At 33.6% G+C, this 21182-nt stretch overlaps 1 protein-coding gene across 3 annotated transcripts; it reads left to right on the top strand.

Moving 5' to 3' along the window:
- Positions 1 to 695: 695 nt before the first annotated feature.
- Positions 696 to 4734, top strand: LOC5572850. 3 transcript variants are annotated; one of them, XM_001660558.2, is made up of 2 exons: positions 696 to 953; positions 1041 to 4734. In XM_001660558.2, exon 2 carries the CDS (start codon positions 1043 to 1045, stop codon positions 4643 to 4645), a length of 3603 nt encoding a protein of 1200 aa, XP_001660608.2. In that variant the 5' UTR covers positions 696 to 953; positions 1041 to 1042; the 3' UTR covers positions 4646 to 4734. The 3 variants fall into 3 exon arrangements, with proteins under 3 accessions (XP_001660608.2, XP_021705523.1, XP_021705524.1); XM_021849831.1 differs by having other exon boundaries at positions 1038 to 4734; XM_021849832.1 differs by having other exon boundaries at positions 696 to 966; positions 1038 to 4734.
- The last annotated feature ends 16448 nt before the right edge of the window (positions 4735 to 21182 follow it).

The raw sequence follows: 21182 nt of genomic DNA, 5'->3' as shown, positions 1-21182 counted from the left end.
GTTGAAACATTGGAACAAATGTTAAATTAAATAACAAATAATTTTAGAGAAAAATCGTTGCAATCTTCTATTGTCACGACTAATGCGTTATTAGGTTAACTAAATTGAAAGCGTTTTTTCTCTTAAAAGCAGGGGATATCAACTCACCTGAAAAAATTCTGAACTGCTACGGCAATTGAAAGTAATATGTCGTTAATAAATTTAGTTAAGTTAATTTAGTTTTACCAAATTAGGATGATGGTGTTTCCCAACACAAAACACCTAGATATAAGAAATAAATGTAATCTTTGGAATGATGCTAATAAAGAATTGCTGTTGGTTTAGTGCCTTTGAAGATTAAGTGCAATCTTGGAAGTTGGATTTCAAGCTGTTTCACCTTTGAGGCTGGTTTGCTACTAACAAGAAAAGGAATCGCCTATCTCGATGCGTGGAAAATTTCTTCCCAGAAATGGTTCAGAAAATCACATTTTTCAAATCGCAGTACGCAGTTGAGAAGAGATATTATTTCGAAGGGGGCTCCCAGTAGAAAATTTCTTGACTCATACAGTCAAGAACTTTGTTTACTTTTCTTGAGTGAAACAGCATACTTACCTTTAAGCCTAAAAGGTAAATATTAGAACTTGTAGATTTTACCCAAATTGAGGAGACATTGCTCAGCGTGTAGACCTTGTCGATGACGGTGATGATAGTGACGTACAATTTACATCGTATTTATACATACAATTATTTACATCCTATTAGAAATCCGATGTTGTTGTTTTGAAATAATGAAATCATCGGCGTAGTTAGAAGATTACAAATAGTGTTTCATTACTACAGTGAAACTGTTGCCAAATTGAATAATGACCATGGAAACCAACTCAGTACGCATATAGGTTACCCACCAAGTGGAAGTAAACGACGGCAACTAGAGTTCATTCATTTTCATTACGCATTACGACTTCTCTGAATCGGTGAGTCGCAAAGTTGGAATTTTGTTCGCGAATCATCACCCTCTGTTCGTGGGTGAAATTTTGATATTGTTTTTCTCGTTACAGCAGTGATGATTCCTGGTGTCGATAGTCATTACTCAGAGCGATATCTTCTTCCATATCTGTTATGCAGAGCCCGTGCCAAACAACATCGCTGTAGTGTGGGACGACATATTTTGAAATCGAAATACTTTGACGATATATACTGTGAGGTTGAGAGCCAAGAGAGATGTTTACTGTACCTTTTCGACATCAAGCAACATCGATACAAGAACAGAAGGATATTGTTCAACGAGCGGATGGATAGACCGACTGCGAGTGATTTTGATTTGAAGAAATACTTCAAGGCGTATCTACAGCTTCAAAATCGAATAGATAAGCCGATAAAGGAGCTGGTAGTTTGGTCAACAACGGATTTGGACAGAAAGAATTCTAGCTCGGGAGATGAACAGTTTGAGTTCAGAAACGAGAGAAGTGTGAGCGATTTGTTTGAACCATTTGAATTTGATATTCATCGGCATCGGATTGAGTCTAACGTCACGATTGAGAAAGAGCTAATCAAATCAAGTCATCCACTGTATGATTTGGCCGTAACGATAGCGCACTTGATGTTGCAGAAATCAGTTATTAGCACGAAGACCGTACCCGAAAGATTCTATATCTTATTATTGAAAGATGTGTTCAAAGACGAAAGTCATTTCAAGGAAGAATTTATACAACCTAGCAAGAATCTCTGCTGCGAAGCAAAACAGTTTCACGATCTATTAAAATTAGTTCTGAGTGAACAATTTCGACGAAGAAACCTGAAGGATTTTCATCAATTGTGGCAAATTGAACAGAATCCCTTTGCAGAGCTAGTTCAACTGAAAGTATTAGATAGTAGATTGAGCCAAAGCGATATCAGCGATGCTACGTGGAATGTGGATTATAATGTTAGCGAAGCGGACGTGCAGCAATTCCTATCGTTATTGGTATTTTACGGAAATGTCCCAACGAAAAAACAATTTGAAGATGTGCTGCAACGGTACTGCGACAACGCAACTCATAATCTGATCGAGAAAATTTGTGAACGGGGTATTCTGCTGCAAAGTATTCATCTAGATCGTCTAATCCAGTTGATGATCAAAGTAAAGTCTGATCGCCTTAAATCGTTAGATAGTTTAAAGTACAAAGCCGACTCGATGATAAATTTGGAAAAAGTGGTGTTAATGTGTGATTCGGAAAATGTGTCTAAAAGGTTAATTATAAAGGCTGATGGCAATCTACAAGTTTCGGCGGATAGAGTTGCAGCTATTTTGGAAAAATCATCTGAAAAATTTATATTTTTAGATGAAAATGATTTGTCGAAAACAAAATTATCGACTTTGATGAGTTTATTCAAAACCTACCATATGGATTGGTTGATAGTCGTTATTGTAAACAAAGATTGCAGTGCTCTCGAATATATCAAAGATTTTGATTGCCGCGTAATAACAGTTGTATCAGACGTCGACGGTTTTCAAAATCAAGAAACGACAATTTATACAGATACATTAAATTTCGATTCCCTTTTGGACGAAACCAAAGAAAGAATTTCGTCAACGACGGTGCAGCTACAAGGTCGTTATATCCAATTGGGCACTCTACTAAGCGAACAAGCTTTGAGAACGATTCCAATGACAGTTCTGAGTGACTGGTCCAAGGACTGTTATCAACAGATAGTGATAGGAGAGTCGATTGAAACTTCTGAACTAGAGCCTATCATTTCACAAAATCTGCAAACTAAAAACGACACCAGCCTAGACCCGTTTGAAACAGATTTCGATTCTCTAGCAATTTTGTGTGGATTACCAGGTATGGGAAAAAGTACTTTGCTGAGACGGCTGGCCGTGAATTTCAGTAAAACTTACGACGACCATATCGTGTTGCTGGTGTATCTCAAGGAGTGCGTCGATTGGATCGATTGCTCATACGATTTAAAAGCTCTTATTCTTAGATTGATGGATATCAATTCGGATGATAATATTAAGATATTCATAATACAACAAATGATAGATGATCGTCGAATAATTTTCCTAATTGATGGATTTGACGAAATTTGTTCCAGACAAGAAGAAAACGCGTTTTATATAATTAATTGGCTTGAACACGCCAACTTGCAGCTGGTATTGATCGCTACGCGGCCTCACAAATTGGAAATTTTGCAGCAACACCTCGAAAATTCAACAGTTTATCACTTTTCACCTTTTACAAAAGACAACCAGTTGCAATTTTTGCAGAAACGATTAAGCAACTTTTCTTCAAACGAATCACGAATAAATGAACTCATAAAAACGTTCAAGTCGCTGTTTAATGATGAAAGTTTTTTGGATGTTCCTCTACACGTTCAAATTGTTGCATCGATCTACGAGAACGATTTAGTCCACCACCCGATTCAACAGTGGAATGCAGCAGAGCTGTTGCAGAGATTTGTCGACAAAATCTTTGAAGTTTTTGCAGATAAGTTTTTTGATCGTTTCAGCCAAGCACATGAAATTGTCTTACAAACGCTAAAAAAAAGCTTCGAGGCGGATCATTCAGAATTAGCATTTTGTTTGGCCACAAATCAGACAGTTGACCATGACAATCTTACTGAACTGGAGCCATACGGATTACTTCGAATGGATAACGGAGCAATATCATTCATAAATGAAATGTTTGAAGAATTTTTCGCAGCTCAATATATAGTACGTCATCAGGCCAAACAATGCTACTTCAATGAGTACATGGTGGGACATTTCTGTAAAGCAGAAATCAATCGACTTGATTCCTTCTTGGAATACCACATAAGTAAAACGGATTGTCGTCAAGAACTGTTTGGAGCAATCGCTTCTTCCCGAAACATGAATCTCAAAGAACTTCGCAGTTTGCGACAGTACAAACTTCACTCTGACAAGATCAAACAGTGGCACATATTTTTTGTGGAATGTTGTACTCTCGAACAACAGCTGGAATACCTTCGAAGATGCTTGGCCAAAGCAGAGTTTTCCACATTCCAAGTAATCTACGAAAGCCTCCCTGACAGTCTAGTCCATGAAATATGCTTCAAAGTTGGTTCCACCGAAGATAACCCGTTTGTGGTAAATCTAGAAAATGCAAGCGAATGCGATTTTGTGCAGCTTTTGAAGATCTTCCACCATGAACACCCGAACGAAGTTGTGAGGAAGATTATAACAAACTTCGACTGCAATGAAGACGACTTTATAACCACGGCAATCAAGCGAGATTACCGATCAGTAATCGAACAGCTCTTCTGCATTGAGAACAATTTGTATGAAGAAAATGAGAGTGATCTTTTGCAAGTATACCTGGCGGGAAGGTGGCGCCAATATTTGAAACTAGCGGCTGAATATCGAAGAGCTACTCTATTGGAGCACTTGCTAGGTTTGATAGCGAATCGCTTCCACCCCAGAGTGATAAAAGATTTCCTGATCAGTCGTAATATACCCTTCGTGTTGATGGAAACGTTCAAAGGCGAACAAATGGATGAACAGGTAGTTACCCGAGTGCTAAAATTCATGGAGCAACATCTGAGCGATCATGATTTGTATGCTTTATTGCATCGAATTGAAGGCGAATTTGCCAAAAAGCTTAATGAACTGCAAAACCCGATTATAAGTGAATTGTTTCAATCATTGTGGAACCGGCGCGCTTGATTGATCGTAGTGTAAGATAACCAACAGTATTTATTTCAAATATTTATTACTAGAATAAAAACAAGATGCAGTTTTATTTACAACAAGTAGCCGTTGAGTTTTCTCCCTGTCCTTTGGTTCAGAAAGGGGTACGGGCGCGTTCTGCCAACTCGGTCGAGGCAGATTTCTTGTGTGAACAAGTTACAACATGGACGTTCTAAAGTGCCAGAATGAAGTGTTGTGCTTGTGGGGAGCACTTGAAGATGGGATGGAAGGTCATTACTTCGCGTTCGTGCTATACTTCTGCTTATCTATAATGTTATATACAATAACCGACCCTTAACTTAACTATTTAAATTAAAAGTTGCAACTATAATGATCGTTTTGAGCTTACTAACATGTCGTCGCGTTAATTTAATCATAATGATCTTTTATCTACATCCGTCGAACCATTCTGAATGGCCGTTGTGAGAATATCACTAAAAACTTCTCACATGCAATAAAGCTGGATTGTCCTACATTGAAACATTAAGGTTTTTGCTCTTTTGGATTCATTTTTTGTTGTTCGTCATCAGTTGTGTTAAGATGTCCTGAATGCCACACATGGCGTACAGTGATCATTGCCATGGAGTTTCTCGGAAGCTGCATGGAGATTGTTATCATGGGAATCCAAAGAGCGAATTTCGTATGATTTCATTGTAGGTCAATACGGCAATACAGCATGTAACAATCACTAACATTTCTTTTCTCTTTATCCTTGTTTTCATATCTAACCCACCATTACAACGAGGAAAAAATCATCCGAGAGGAAAGACATGGCAGCGTATTGGCCGAAAAAAGATAAGTATTAAGTATTATTCTTATTACTGATTGCAAGGTGAATAAGATCAACTAAATTTTTAACTAATAACAAACTTGTTCCACAGAGCTATTTACAAAAAAAAAAAACACACAAAATCCCTCCTTTTCCATATCCTTAGGCAAAACACTTCACTACCGCTATATGTATGACTGATTCATGTTCTTTTGGCCTTGCATCATTCATACGTGTATTGGAAGTCAAGAGTAGAAGCAAAACTTAAAAAACCTTCTGGTCAAAGATGTTGCGTTGCCTACTTCCCAAACTCCAAAACCCCCTCGGTGTTATGGTCGGTGTGAGTTTTCAAACTTATGCTGGAGACTTAGCCCCTGACCCCCTTGTACATCAATAAAATAAAATAAAAAAAAAACAAGTAGCCGTTGAGTTTTCTAGAATCTATCAACTCCAATGTATGCTTCGAAGATTTCCGTTCCCTCCCATTTCGTAACATTGCCTTCCATTTTTATTCATATCGATAGATGTTACCAGCGGTGTGTTGAAGAGTTCAAGATTTATGAGATTGTCGTGATATTGTGAATCGTATTTATATAAAATTAAAAAAAAAATCCAAACAACAATGCCTTTTGTTTAGTGCATGTCGTTCTACTTCATTACTGTTTTTTTTTTTTTTTTTTTTTTTTTTTTTTTTATGAGGCTTTTAACTTGATTAGCGCACTTCATTACTATTGAGAAATATTGAAGTAGTCGTGTTTTGTACAATTATCTATCTTTACCATTGTTAAATTCAGTTATTATTACTTAAATATAAATTTATAATTTACAATAACTTATAAAAATCGACTTTTCACTTTGGAGTCACAGACCAATCTGATCCTATTTTATTACTCGAGATCTCAATATTCACTCAATTCACTCAGTTGAAACGAACCATGATTTACGAAGGGTTTGACACCGGATTGGGGATTTAACACCGAACACGTTACACCTTTCAAATGTTCGAATGCGTGGTCGCAACAACCATATTGCATAGAGCCTCTTTAGAAAAAGATACCGATATTTATACATTTCAGATAAAACAGTTTGTCACCATTAAACTCGCAAAACCGCACCCCTTATACAGGTTCGGCCACTAAGCTGGTTGAATGATACTTATTTTGACCATGCATCGGTACTCTAGCGTATCAAATTATTGCTTCTACTTATAAGCTTCAAAATCGTTTTTTGTAACTGTGAACAGGCTGCATCGCTTTAGACATTTAGATTCCTTGTAACAAGAAGCTTATTTTAGAAGGTAGGAGGTCTGCTACTCCACTGATTCGGAATCGTTTCCCTTCTAGATATCGAAAGATAAGCACTTGAACTCGGAAAGAACTTGTCTTATGAATTGAAACCAGCCTCAGTTGCTGATTGATTGATTGATCATTTTTCCACTTCGACCTCCAAATTATCTAGGACAAATAGGTGGGTCTTAGTGGCTTGTCACTCTCTTATACTCTTCCAACCGTAACTTATAAGTATTACCAAGAACAGCTACAACAAGAGTACAATATGGTAGATCTTACCTCGTAACGCACCTCGAGAAGGTGATCTACCCGCGTTACGCCGAAGGATAGGGATGGGCGGCCATTGTGAGTGGTGTAAAGGGGGGCATGATGGGCGAAACAATGCTGCGATCGTCGATAATAATCCGCCATCGCAAAGATCATTAAATCTGTAGCATTCAACTAAGAACGACGACAAAAGTTTATAAATTAGTAAGAAAGTAAAGTTAATAGGAAGTGGAAAAAGGGAGGTGGGAATTACATCCAGGACTCCATAGTTCACCCGTAGTTGTACGCATAGTTCAACCCTGAGCTTCACCCTGGGTTTGGCCCTGAACAGGAGCTTGGATCCGTTCAAAGCGCCGCTGGACGTGAACCGTGGCCTCGGCATACCTCGGAGTTTGCCACAAAACTCGACAAAAGTAGGCATTGAGTAATTGGAATACCAAGTGTGAATTTTATGAAAGTATGGGATGAAACTGAAGTTTCGTAAAATTATCAAGAATTCAATAGTGTTTATTTGAGGCTGAAATTTTGCACAACTCATATCGCATACTGGGTGAATAGTCAGAAAATAATTCTGATAGAAATTTCAGCGCTCTTTCATTACGGGGCTCATGTATAATCTCAATGTGACTATTATGCGGTTACAATTACAAATGTGACAAAACAACTTGGTATTTTTCTCAAATTTTCTAGAACAAACTCACAGGTTTCAGTGAGTTGATCGAAAGTATTTATCATTTGCTGACTCTCCCCGGTATTAACTCAAAATTGTCAAAAATGTCGAATGTGACAAACATGCAGTTATGGGCAGTTAATGGTAGTAAGAAAATAAGTAACAGTAAATAGAAATAGAAATGGTAGTGAAAGACAAAAGCTCGAAGAACAAAAACGAAGGGACAAAAGATCGAAAATCTTCTTTCAAAGAAGGAAAAATTTCCCACCTAACAAATCATGTCCGACCTTTTGTCATAGATTCTAGGTGCAGCGAGCGATGCAGCAAACTGTCTTACAAATTTAGATGGTAAGTTGTTGGGGCCAGGTCCTTATTTTTTCTTTGCTTTCTTTAGAGCTTGGACCTAGTGTATCCATTTCGCTACGGGGCCAGGTCCATTGGAGGCATCAACGGATGAGAGGCATTGGCGTAGCTAGGAAATTTTTCTGGATGGGGCCTAGGGGGGCCTAGAAAATTTCATAGTTTCATGTTTTTTTTAGTTTCATAGTTTTATAGCAGTGATCCTCAGCCCTGTTTTTTTTTCAACCATTTTTATTCCTGATGGAGGATTGTTTTCGTAATAGTTTTGTTTGATACTCTTCATAACTTTGGGAGTAGAACAGTTTCCCGAAGAAAAATTTTGCGGAACTTTTCAGATTTAAGAGATGCAGACATCACGTCCGGCCCGCGGACCGCACTTTGGTGACCACGGATTTATAGCATCCATAGCAAAATTTCATAGTTTTAACAGATTTGTATAGATTTTAATTATTTGTTATTCTGTCTCATTTCACGGCACATTGGTGATATTTGTAAATTTCAATTTTCGCTACGAAAAAGATTCATTTATTTTGTAATCCAGTCAAAATTTCTTAAATAATTTTAACAAAAAATCACAAGAAATGTCCTTTGTTATTCTTCCACGAAATTTTTGAAATTCAAACATGTGTTTTGAAGAGATTCCTCTGAAAATTCCTACGGGATTTTCTTCAGGAATTATTTTTTTGTAATTTTTAGTGTTTTCTCCAAGAATTCATTTACCAGTTTTCACTGATTTTGTCCTGGGATTCCCACGACTTTCTGATCTTACCAGAAAATGTCTCGAAGAATCTCTATCGAATTGTTTAAAAAATATATTGAAGAACTCTGCCAGATAATGCATTACAAATTATTTTAATTATTTCTCCTGGAAGGTTCTCTACGTACTTATTACATATAAATTCCCATATTTCGTTTAAAGTATCCTCTGGTTGTTAATTAATAATTTGATTATGATTTTTTGGAACTATTGAGGAGTTTCACCATAAATGTCTTTAAGATCATCAAGCAAGGATTAATTCCACGGATTCCTAAAAAAGTTTGCAACCAGTTTTTTTCAGTTTTGCTTTTGAAGTTCGTCGTAAAGTTCTTCTACAAGATTGTTAAAAAAAATATTAGCAAAAATTAGCCATACTTCTTGCAAAAAAAATAAATGACTCATCCTGGTTTCATCATAATATCTCACAAGAAATTAAAAATAATTCAATTGTAAAAATACTAATCATGATTTCTCATAGAAGCTCTCCGCAGATCTATCTGTGTTTTTTCACAAAATATTATTTTAAGATTCCTCTAAAATAAAGGAACAACATCTCGTATTACTTCAAAACGCTTTCAAAAATATTTTTTATTTGTTTAAAAATACCTAACTATGAAATGTTTGAAGAAATCTAAAATTCCTATAAAGTTCCTAGCGTTCAACGGTTTTTTTTTCAAAATTCTTCCGCGAAATTTTTCAAAGATTTCTCGAGTAATTTGTTCAGGAATTTCATAGAGAATTAAACCACTGTTTCCCTAAGATTCTTCCAAAAAATTAACCAGAGTATAATCTGAGTATTCCCCAGAGATATTTTTTTCTTCAAACCGCACTCACGATTCTTTTGGGACTTTTTTTCAATATTTTTTCCACCAGATTAACTAAGATTTTGCTATTCATTATTAAACTTCTCAAAAAAATTCTTCATAAGTTCCAAGAAATATTCTTACTAGTTCTAAAAATAACTTTCAGGTTCTAAAAATAACTTCATTTTTTTACGAATGGTAATCTCAGGATTCTTCCATCAAAAACTAAAAAAATTATCATCTTATTAACTACTTCAGGAATATTTCAATATTTTTAGTGATTACTTTACAAATTCCTAAACCAATCGCTGCATATCAGATTTCTAGAACACATAAAACGTGTTGGAAGAAGTTTGTTGGTATTTTTTTTAATAATACTTCACAAGAATTCGGAAAAAGTACTTATTTCCTGTCTTAATATTCAAGAAATAATTCATAGAATTTCTGAAACTTGTTGACAATGTTTCTCACAGAAAAGCTTAAGTGGTACTTGTAGGATTTACTACAAAAAAATCTTGTTCTTTTCCTTCGTCTTTTATTATTAGAATATTATTGGTGTTAAAACGGATGGAATTTTTACTGAAAATATTTGTAATTAAAATCTTAGATAATATATTGTATGAACTCCGAAGTTTCATGATACTATGATGAACATATTGATGGGATCTACATCTACATTTTTCATACCTTTATAAATTCCAAACAAACTTTTTTGAAAAGTTTAATTTCGATTATTTTGTAGTACTGTAGTACTGTTTGGAGTATGGAAAATGTTCCATGCGAAGGAAGGTGAAACAACAAAATGTTGAAGTCGGATAATTAAAACCTCTCTAATAATTTTCCAAATAGCCTAAACGGTGTATCTTTGATAATGCGGGTAACATTGATAATAAAGGACTCACAACATACTAGACGAAATAACATAATTTATGTTAATCAGTCAAATATGCGAAAGTAAAGAGTATTAGTATGATACTTCATGTCACGACTATTTTCATTGGAAGCGATAGCATTTGAGTTTTTATATTCTAATATTAAAAATCGATGAGATTATTGCATTTTTGAAATCCTTACAAACATTTTGATAAGATTTTAAATAATTCGTTGCATATCCCTGACAGTCCAGTTAAAGTAGATCATGAATCCGGTCTCAAATCTCATATCGAACATCATTTTCACAAATTGGGGCCATTTTTGTAATCAAAGTCAGAAATTTCCATATAATGTTATACGCCTGAAGGTATGCGACATCCTCACTCGGTTTTGTTCGAAAAATTAATATTTCAAAAATCCCCTCTTTAATGAATGTTCGAATCCTCTGAGCAGAATCTCAAATAGAGAAACTTAAAAGTAGATGGAGTCCACTGGATACGAGTAACTGACACTGAAGAAGACTGCAAGTGGTAGTCGAAATACGCGTATCTGTCAAAGATAAGCATTTAGGAGCGGAATTAAAAGGTACACGGTACTCCATCTACTTTTAAGTTTCTCTATTTCAAAAATGTTTGATTTATGTTGAATTCAATGTCGAAACGTGAATCATTCCATATATTTTTAGAAATATTAGTTTATACCCATTTATACAAACCTATAAGTGTTTGTTATGCATATTTGAACATGAAACACTTTTGCAGGTGATTTTTTTTACAAATTCTGTTATTTTATAAACAAATTGGAACCCACGTTCTCCATTAACATTCTCCAATAAAATTCTAACTGAAATGATGCTGAACAGCAGTTTGGTTGGCTATTTTCATGTTTACACACCCATTATCAAAAAGTTACCACAAAACCGAAAATAGACTTTCAATTATATGAAAAATTATTGATCGATTCAACATGAATCGTCATGCAATCTTTTAACTGCAATCGATAACTGAGATACTTGTTTTCAAAATATTAGATAAATATATCTCAATCCTAATGCAGAAATATTCAGCTTTTCTTACAAATTTCTCAAGAAGGTCCATCAGAATCTTCTTTGGAAATTATCCTTAAAATTCATCTTTCTTTGACTTATGGTTTTCTAGAATTCTGCCAGAAAGCCTCTAAAAATTCCGCCCTCGTATCGCACAAAATTCAAACCAAGAATATGGATTCTGCTAATAATTGATAACATTGTTTCTAAGAAGTTTTTTAAAGTAGACCAATATATGTATCTATGAATATCTTAATAAATCTTTTCCTTCTTCCCAGTTATTTTGCTACATTTTTTTCTACAGATTACTTTACTTGCTAATTTTGAAAAAGCGAAAGTTCTCCTGGAGGTTTTCAGCAAATTTCCTCTGATGATTCTATGGCAAGAGGCGTTTCAAAGACAATTTTCTTTCCAATTTTTAAACAAACCGGGGATTTAAAGCGAAATTCCTTGAAAAAAAAAAGGTTTTTTCATGCAATTTTTGATGTTTTTTGGAAATATTTCTTAAGGACTTGTAATGAACTTCGCGGAAAAAAATGTAATATTTTTTCTTTTGAAAAACTATTCAAAGAAATGTCTAATAGAACTTTCAGCGAAATATCTTAGTATTAGATTTGATAGAATCAATGATTTTTGGAGGAATGGCGAGGAAAAACTGAACTTTTGAAAGATTAAGTAACTTTTTTTAGGTAAATCCGGGAACATTGTCCGGAACCAATTTGCTTATAAAAAGTAGACAAAGAAGGAATGAACGTCTTTGAAAGTATGAACAAGTCCCACAGTTTTAATTGACTAATTTCCAAGAGATTTGCAAAAGTTTGAAGCCAACCTTTAATGTTACTTGAGGAATTTGATTATAATAAAAACTATATAATACTATACTATACTGTATATATATAGTTATATACTATATTATATATATAGCCTCATTTTCTTGAGATGTACCGTGGTGAATCAAAATCCGGACGGTACCAATATCCGGACACTCTAGTTATATTAGTCAATTATAGTTAAATTAAATGGCAATATGTTTGGGTTTTATTCACTCCGTTATTTATTAACAATGCTTATAACTTTACATTTATTTTTAATCTAGTAACCATCGTCAAATAATTAATTAAAATAAAAACAAATAATTTGTTCGTGTTGAACGTTATTTTGCCGCGATCTGACTCCAATTCAAGTTTTTACGATCGATTACCGCGCGAAAATCGTTTGATTGAAAGAGAAGTTTGTGTACTATATTTTATAGCAAGTTTCAACCAGAAGTGTTTAAGAAAAGATATTTCAAAAGTTTGGTGACTCCTTTGTGTGTGAATAAGTTAGAAATACATATTTTTCGGTGCTTCTAGAGACTGTCCGGGATTACGAGCCAATGTTTTAAGATCCGGACATCTTCTAAAAGACCCTGGTTTAATTAGTGTAAGTGAGTTTTGTGCAAGAAAATATAAGAGAAAACTTAAAAAATAGCTATTTGTAGCTTTGTGAGTATTCATGTGAAATAAATAGTGCTAACTTTTATAATAACAGTTCGAGCCGCAACGATTGCAGTTCAAGCCACACGCTCCTCGGCTCAAGTAATCAAACCACTAATATTACAAACGTGTTATTCTTTTTGACATTATAGGGCAAACGCAGACATCAGGCTTTTTAAATATCTATATTTTATTGTGTATTGATATGATGTTCATTAAACTTAAACGAATATTATGTGCAATTACACAGATGTCCGGATTTTGATTCATAAGTGTCCGGATTTAAAGACATCGTTTGCATCAGTTGTCCGGATTTATGGACAAGACATGCTCAAGTATTTGAATGGTTTTCATGTTAAAATCATGGTTTTTACGAAAAAGCTCATCAGTAGCGTGGAGATCTTGAGTGAAACATGGTTTGAAACAATATTACATTAAAGGTATTCTAAAACAACACCTTGCTATTAGCATTTGAACATTTGTGTCGACTTAAGCGTCCGGGTATTGATGCACCACGGTATATTAGTGATAAACAATAATTTCATTTAATGCAAGCAAATATCATCAGATCCACGATAAAACGCCTGCAAGTATGCATGCTTGCGACATTCCAGTGTATTTCATCAGATGGCCAAATGATATCAACAGAACAAAAACCATAATCTATTTTGGACATCACCTTATTTATGCCCTATATACTCATGTTTAGGGTTGTCGCAAAATCTCAATTAATCGATTAGTTCATAATCGATTACAGTCCAAGATTGTCGATTATGGATAACGATTAATCGACCAGCATTAATCGATTAATCGAATTCATCGACATTATTTTTTATAGAAACGAGTTCTTACTGATATATGCATCACTATAATCACTAATGTATCTTAACTTACTCCCATTTTACCGAAATTCAATTAAAAACAGTTTTTAAAATTGTTCCCACGTGAAATTTATCTCATCACAAAACCAATTTCCAAACCATGAATATGAGGTAATGTGTAGTACATTATTCTTTGATTTTTTTTATTTAAACTAAGATAATCATCAGTATACTATAGATAAATTGGTTGAAGCTATTGCCTACATTGATACCGTGTAATTGAGCGGTAAGGATTCTGCAGCGAACCCCTCTTCCATTTTTTATGGTTTCAATAATTAAATAATTCAAATTTCTAGACACTACTAAACTGCTACTAGAACTGACCAATTTTTGCAGAACATACATGATTTCCGAGTTCTGTAGGAAACCCCTTTTTGGCTTCATTATGTATTTCCATTAAACATAATAAAAATTGAGGCTATATAATACAAACATCTAAAATAATACATTTATTGATAACAGAGTAGTTAGCTGATCATGCGGGTCCAGGTTTTTGTGCAGCTATCGAGGCTTTTATTGCTTTTTAGTGGCATTTTGTCCTTTCCGCGAATTTTCTATGAGGTTTGATCCACTTCTGCTCAGGCTGAGAGTACACAAACAAAAATTGAGCAGGATAAGCGACTAAAAACTATAATATTTTGTGTATTCTCTATTTTTCAATTTTACCAGTGGAGTTTTTTTCTCTTGCACGAACGAGTCCTGGACAAACGCATCAGTGAAAATATCTAAAGTGTTTTCTACAGACTTGTCATTCAGGATGTGTTTTAAAATGTTACGAGGATTTTTTTTACGTAAACTTCAGAAAATATTTTCAGGAATTCCTCAAGACATTGTATGGAAATTTTACAAGAAAATTTTCAAAGAAGTTACAGGCATTCTTCTAGACATGTCTCAAAAGATTTTTTCCAGAAATTCGTGGATGAACTTTTTTTGAAATTACTGAAGAATTCCCAAAAAAAATTATAATTAATATATTTTTCGAATTCTTGAAAATAGTTCATGGGGTGAACTCAAACTGAGGGGTGAATTCAAACTTTACACGATGACTTGAATGACTGTTTCTTTGATTTGGAATATTAAACTCTGAAAACTTTTTCTGCCAAAATTTCGTGAGTGCTATTAAGAAAATATAGGATTACGAATCAATGTGTCATATTGATTTAAAATTTTGGTCTATCCAATGCTGAGAAAATTAACCATGTTTTTTTCATTATGTTTTTTGGAAAAATGTCCTAAACTTTAAGTAAAAATTTAGTATAAAAATTCAAAAAAATATTTTTCAAAAGTTAGCTACGAAGTATTAATTACTTATTGTTTTTCAAATGAGATAGTTTCAATTGGACCTGTAATCCCAGAAATATGGACAAAACACTTTTGTATGTTTTTAGAGGGTGAACTAATACACGGGAGTGTAAATGTTGCTTTGGAGTTTTTAGACATTTTCTCTAGGATTCACTGCAAATATAATAAAATAAAAACTTTAGGGATCTCCCATTAAAAATGGAGACTTGCATTGAAATAGTGACCAAGTTAGTAAAAAGAGACCTGCTACCAGCCTTGTATGACATACAAATATCATTCCATTTTTAGTTATATAGATATGGAGAAAGATAAAGATAAGTGAGAAAATGAAGTGAAATTTATTTTGAAAAGCAAAATTGTCGCGAGAATTCCCTAATGAATGAATTATGGTTTAATGAATGAATATCTTTAGTAAGTATTCTTAGAAATTGATCCGTATCGACAGGACTGGAGCTTCTACAGAAAATGCAACTACATTTTACCTCATTATTTTGAATTTTTTATTGATCTTATGAAATTTTACTATAATGTCATATACAAATTATGCTAAAAGATTTTATTGGATGTTCTAAAAGAAGTATCAGGAAGACTATTAAGGGGAATTTGTGGGGTAATCTATTATAGAATTGGCCAAAACCTAGATTTTCTTCTTTTCCTCGGGAAATATGGGTATTTTTTTATCTCTCGAGAAAGTAATGCATTAACCCCGCTACCAGCAGCTTCATATTTTTCACCACAAAAATTATTCAAATTCAACTTTTTGTTCATCAATATTTTTGCATCATTTTTTCACAAGTTCACAAAATATTATTCTACTTTCATGATCTGGGTCATCAGTGATCTGGTTTCAAAGATATTCCGATGTTCTTTGGGGACCAACACTTCCCATATGACATTTCTAAGTGGGCTATACAATATAAAATAATAAGGAGCTCCTCTGGAAAATTCATACAAATCGGTTGAGTATTCTTTGAGAAACCTGAAAATTACGTTATGATGATTTTTGAAGTTTTCAAGATCTTTGTTTGGCAAGCGTGGTTCCAGAAATATGAATGCTCATTTCTTTATAACGGCTGCACCAAATTACTTCATTTGTTCATAACATATTATCATTGATGTATTGTTCCGAAAAGAGGATATCCGATCCGATCTAATTATCAAAACAACATATATCCTTAAATATGAATAGATTTTCGAGAAATTTTGAAAAAATATGCAAAAATAACGACAAACAAAAAAGTTATTGCGATTTGAATATTGTTTTATTGTGAAAAAAAAATGATAGCAGCAGTAAAGGGGTTAAACTAAAGTTTCACATTCTCAGTGAGGGTAACAAATGTTCAATGACTTTTAAATCACCCAAAAAACAATTTTTAATGGGTTTCCAATTCCACATCAAACAATTCCTACTTTCAGGAATTTCATCAAAAATTCCAACTTTGTTCATGGTTTCGAAGATTCCTCCAAAACTCTTTTTGAGATTACTTAAAGAATGCTTTCAGATTTCTACTGCATTATCCAAAGATTTGTTCTCTTGTTGTTTTCAGTTTCTCTTATTGTTTTCAGGAAAACTGCTAGGCTTAAAATTCCTCCTGGGATTTCTTCAAGATTGTTTCTAGGAATTCGTCCAAAGATACGACTTAATTTTCCTACACATATATCAGAAGGCCGGCTCCAGAGGCACGTTCCTCGCCAGTTGGAAGATTAGTGCCATGCAAATTACTTCAAATCTACTCCATGACATTGACTAGCTATCAACAACTGCTCTGTGGGATTTGTATAGAACTTAAATGGATATGATCCTACTCACTTACACAAATTATTGATTGTTTAACAATTTTAACAATCATTCTTTAGTAACATCCGCTTTTTTACTCCACATAATTGTAACTAAAAATGTCCTTAATACTTGCATTGTTAACTTATTCGACTAAGAAGCCCGAGATTTTCAACTATGGTCAACTATTTTAATTTGCACCCCGCTAATCTACACATCATTCAAATTAAAAATGGTTCAAATGACATTTTACTCATGGAACGGAGTAAATCGAAATGGAACATTGTGAAACGACACGCAGAATCTAAATATAACAGCCAGAGAGGTAACAAGAAATATAGTTCTAGGGTGACTAGAAGTTCAAATTGATTTAATTAATTGCCTGTTGGTTTTCATAAGGTATCGTTTAAATTAGCAGGGGTGCTAGTTCACTTTTTGTTAGATATATTTTTTATTTTTTGTCGGCTAAATTTTAATCATTTCTTTTTTTTTCTTATACTGATTTTCAACGCTTACGGCTGATTCAGCACTAGTATATTTTAATTTAATGTTTTACTAGATCTTTTTCTAATAGGGTAGGTGTACCAGTTAAGGACATAATGGTTCCCTATTTCGCCATACCGGATAATTTGATTATTTTCCATTTTTTTAATCATTCTGTGTATTTGATATCGAATGAATTTTGATGTTAAAACAATCAAAAATATTCAAAATGTGAAAGTTTTCGAGAAAACACATATGGCCGAATAGGGAAGCACTATAGCACTATAGTCCATAACTGGTACACTTTCCCTAGTTTGATTTTTTAATGGCACACTTCATGATACCACAGAAAAACAAAACTAGGGAAAGTGTACCAGTTATGGACATAGTGGTTCCCTATTTCGCCATACGTGATTACTTTAATGTCTTCACGTTTTCAAAATTTTGGTGTGTTGTAGTAGTTAAATTTAAGGTATATCTTGATGTTAAAACATTCAAAAAGATTTAAAATGTTAAAGCTATAAAAATTTCACATATGGCCAAATAGGGAACCACTATGACCATAACTGGAACACTTTCCTTAAAACATAAACAGGAAGGAGTTTATGGAAGATTAAATAAATAAATGAATGAATTTATAAAAAAAATAACAATAACTGCTCCAGAAATTAAGGGATTACGCAAAAAAAATCCAGTTATTTCACCAACAATCGTTCAGATTGCATTCATATTTTTCTAGATTTCCTCCTTTTATTTTGACAGGATTTCCACGAAGTCTGTTAAAAAAATTCGCCTTGAAATTTCTTCAAGGGTTTTCTAGTAATATTAACATACTGGCCATAACTGCATATTTGTAACATTCGACAAAAGTAGGCATTGAGTAAATTGAATACCAAGTGTGCATTTTATGGCAGCATGGGAGGAAACTAAAATTTCAAAAAAAAAAAAAATATCAGGAACTCAAAAGTAATTATTTGAGGCTGATATTTTGTACAACTCATATCGCATACTAGGTGAATAGTCAGAAAATAATTCTGATAGAAATTCTATTGCTATTACATTACGCGGCTCATTTATAATCTCAATATGACTGTTATGCGGTTGTAACTACCAATGCATTGCAATGTGACAAAACAACTTGTTTTTTTCGAATTTTCGAACACAATCTCACAGATTTCAGTTAGTAGATTGAAAGTATTTATCATTTGATGACTCTCCATGGTATTAACTCCAATTTGTCCAAAATGTCGATTGTGACTGTTATGCAGTTATGGGCAGTATATCAAATATTAATTGAGGAATGCCTGAAGAAACTCTTCCAGAAATTGCTTCAGAAATTGGTTCAAAGATACATTTGGAAACATCTCCTGAGATTTTATAAGGAATTCTTCAGGGATTTTTCCGGAGATTTTTCTAGAGATTTCTCCTGTATTTCTTTCAGAAAATAATTCAGAAATTTCCTAAAACAATCATACAAAAAAACCTTGGAAAATACTAGAACAAATCTCTGAGGAATGCCTGGAAGAAATCCTGAAGAAGTTCTGAGAGGAATGGTTGCAGCAATCCCATGAGAAATTACTAAAAAAATCAAGAAGAATCCATGCTGAATTTCTTGAGTATTTCTTGTGAGGATTCTTGAGGCGAATTTCGGAATATCAAATGGAGAACTACGCGGCGCAGCAAGACTGTGCGAGTAAGAAAACATGTGGGTTTTCTTGTAGATTTTTCGGGGGTTGTCCCAGTGAGGACGTACTACCAAGAAAAGAAGAATAAGCATTAGTGTGATTTTTTATGTAATGCCGCTCCTTGAACTCACTGAAAGTTTCTTTCAACACGGATATGTTCGTTTTCAATAGTTAGGGACAGTCAAGAAATTTCAGATCTCCATCGCATATCTCTAAACAATTATTGCTTGTTTTCCGTGTCAATTGTCGAAAACTAGCCCCAATGTCCAAAAAAAGTTTAAACAATGTTATGAGAGTTTTAGAAATATTTTGAACCTAATTTTAAACATTCTTTTAAAAATGTAAAGAACCTCAGGAGAACCTCTAAGAAGACACTGGAAAATGCAGTATTTTTTTTTTCAAATAATAATTGAATAATGGCAATTCATTAAAACAATTTGTGCTCCTCACTGTTGAGCGTAAAACATAAGAACGGTCATACAAATTTGTAGCGCAAGAAAGAGAGCATTGCAAGGTTTTGTTGAAATTGCACATATAAAGGTTTAGTGATTATAAGGTTTAGTTTTGTAATTAGAATTCTACCTAAGGTACTGTTAGAATTCTATCAAAAACAACCTAGAGTTTTGTTAATGACAGTTAATTGCCTAGAATGGCATTGCGGTTTCAAAGATGATCACCACTGGACTACTGGTTGAGAAATACTGGTTTTAATTATTCCATTTGAAACAAAAAATGTTTAAACATTGTTGAAGGTTCCCAATGATTTTGAACAACAAGATAAATCCACGAATATAAAAAAAAACAATCTCTATAAAACCCTGATTTTGACGAAATTCGTGATTATAACGGTAATACGAATATAACAACCCTTGAAATCATCTATGTATTTCCAGAGATCTATCGATAAACAGTACAACTATATATTGCGCAATCAATTTTTTACTGAGACGATCTTGAAAAATAATTTTGAATAAACCCACAGAGAATATCAAATCAAGCGCAAAGGTCTTTAATCATGTTTCGTGGTTTTTCTTCAGCACTATATTTTTAGGCACAAAACACAATGTTTTAAAGGCAAACATTACAGTAGCTTGAAACTGTTATTTTCTTGCTATAATCGACAAAAGTTTATTCAATAATCGATGTCAGTTAATCGATTATCTCGATTATTGAGCGAGTCATGTATCAATGAAAAATAAATCGATTAGTGAGTCGATTAATCGATTAATCGAAATAATCGATTAATTTACGACAACCCTACTCATGTTAAGATTTTAGATGAACTAAGCTTAAATTTTAGACATATTTTATCATATTGCCAATTTCAAACTTTTTATGAATGCCAATTCTGAGCTCTATTATTGCATTTAATGTATGTTCTTGAAATACACGTCCTCTTGCATTCGTAGGTTTCACAGATGTTTCACACAATTTTGATAGTTTTGAAGCTAATTTGTAATTGTTTTGAAAATGGTCATTAGTATTAAGTAGCATAGTGTATTAATAATGCAATACATGATTTCCCGTACATATATTCCTCACCATCTCATTGGAAATGAGCATAGAATGGCTAGCCTGTCCAAATTATATGCATGTCCAAGTTATATACCTTACCCTATTCACAAGACTGGAAACATACATAATGTCAAAAATTATCACGGAATTTCGATTTTGAGCTGTATTCCGAAAGCTTTGGAAAGGATCGTATACGATACCCGAGCAAAGTTGGGTAACAAAAAGATAATAAGTTGTATTATCCGATAACAAGCATTTAATAACAAAGTTTGTTTTCATTTTGGTTGAATAAGCAGGCAACATTACAAACGCGATAACAAAAGTTTATACTAAAGATATCATATAAATATCTCATTGTGTTATCATTTGAAACACATTGATAACAAGCTTTGTTATCCAGCCAGTTTTCCTAATTGATAACTCATTATGTTATCAATTAGTTATAAAGATCGAATTATGATAACAAGCATTTGACGTCATTCACCCGTCGGTGGCATCCTCGATCTGACAGCTCAAAATTCGTTGATAACAAGATTCTTCGTATTGATAAGAAAAAGTAACT

The sequence above is a fragment of the Aedes aegypti genome, chromosome 3 (assembly GCF_002204515.2).
Source record: "Aedes aegypti strain LVP_AGWG chromosome 3, AaegL5.0 Primary Assembly, whole genome shotgun sequence".
Taxonomy (NCBI): Eukaryota; Metazoa; Arthropoda; class Insecta; order Diptera; family Culicidae; genus Aedes; species Aedes aegypti.
This window is presented reverse-complemented; position numbering and strand designations above follow the sequence as displayed.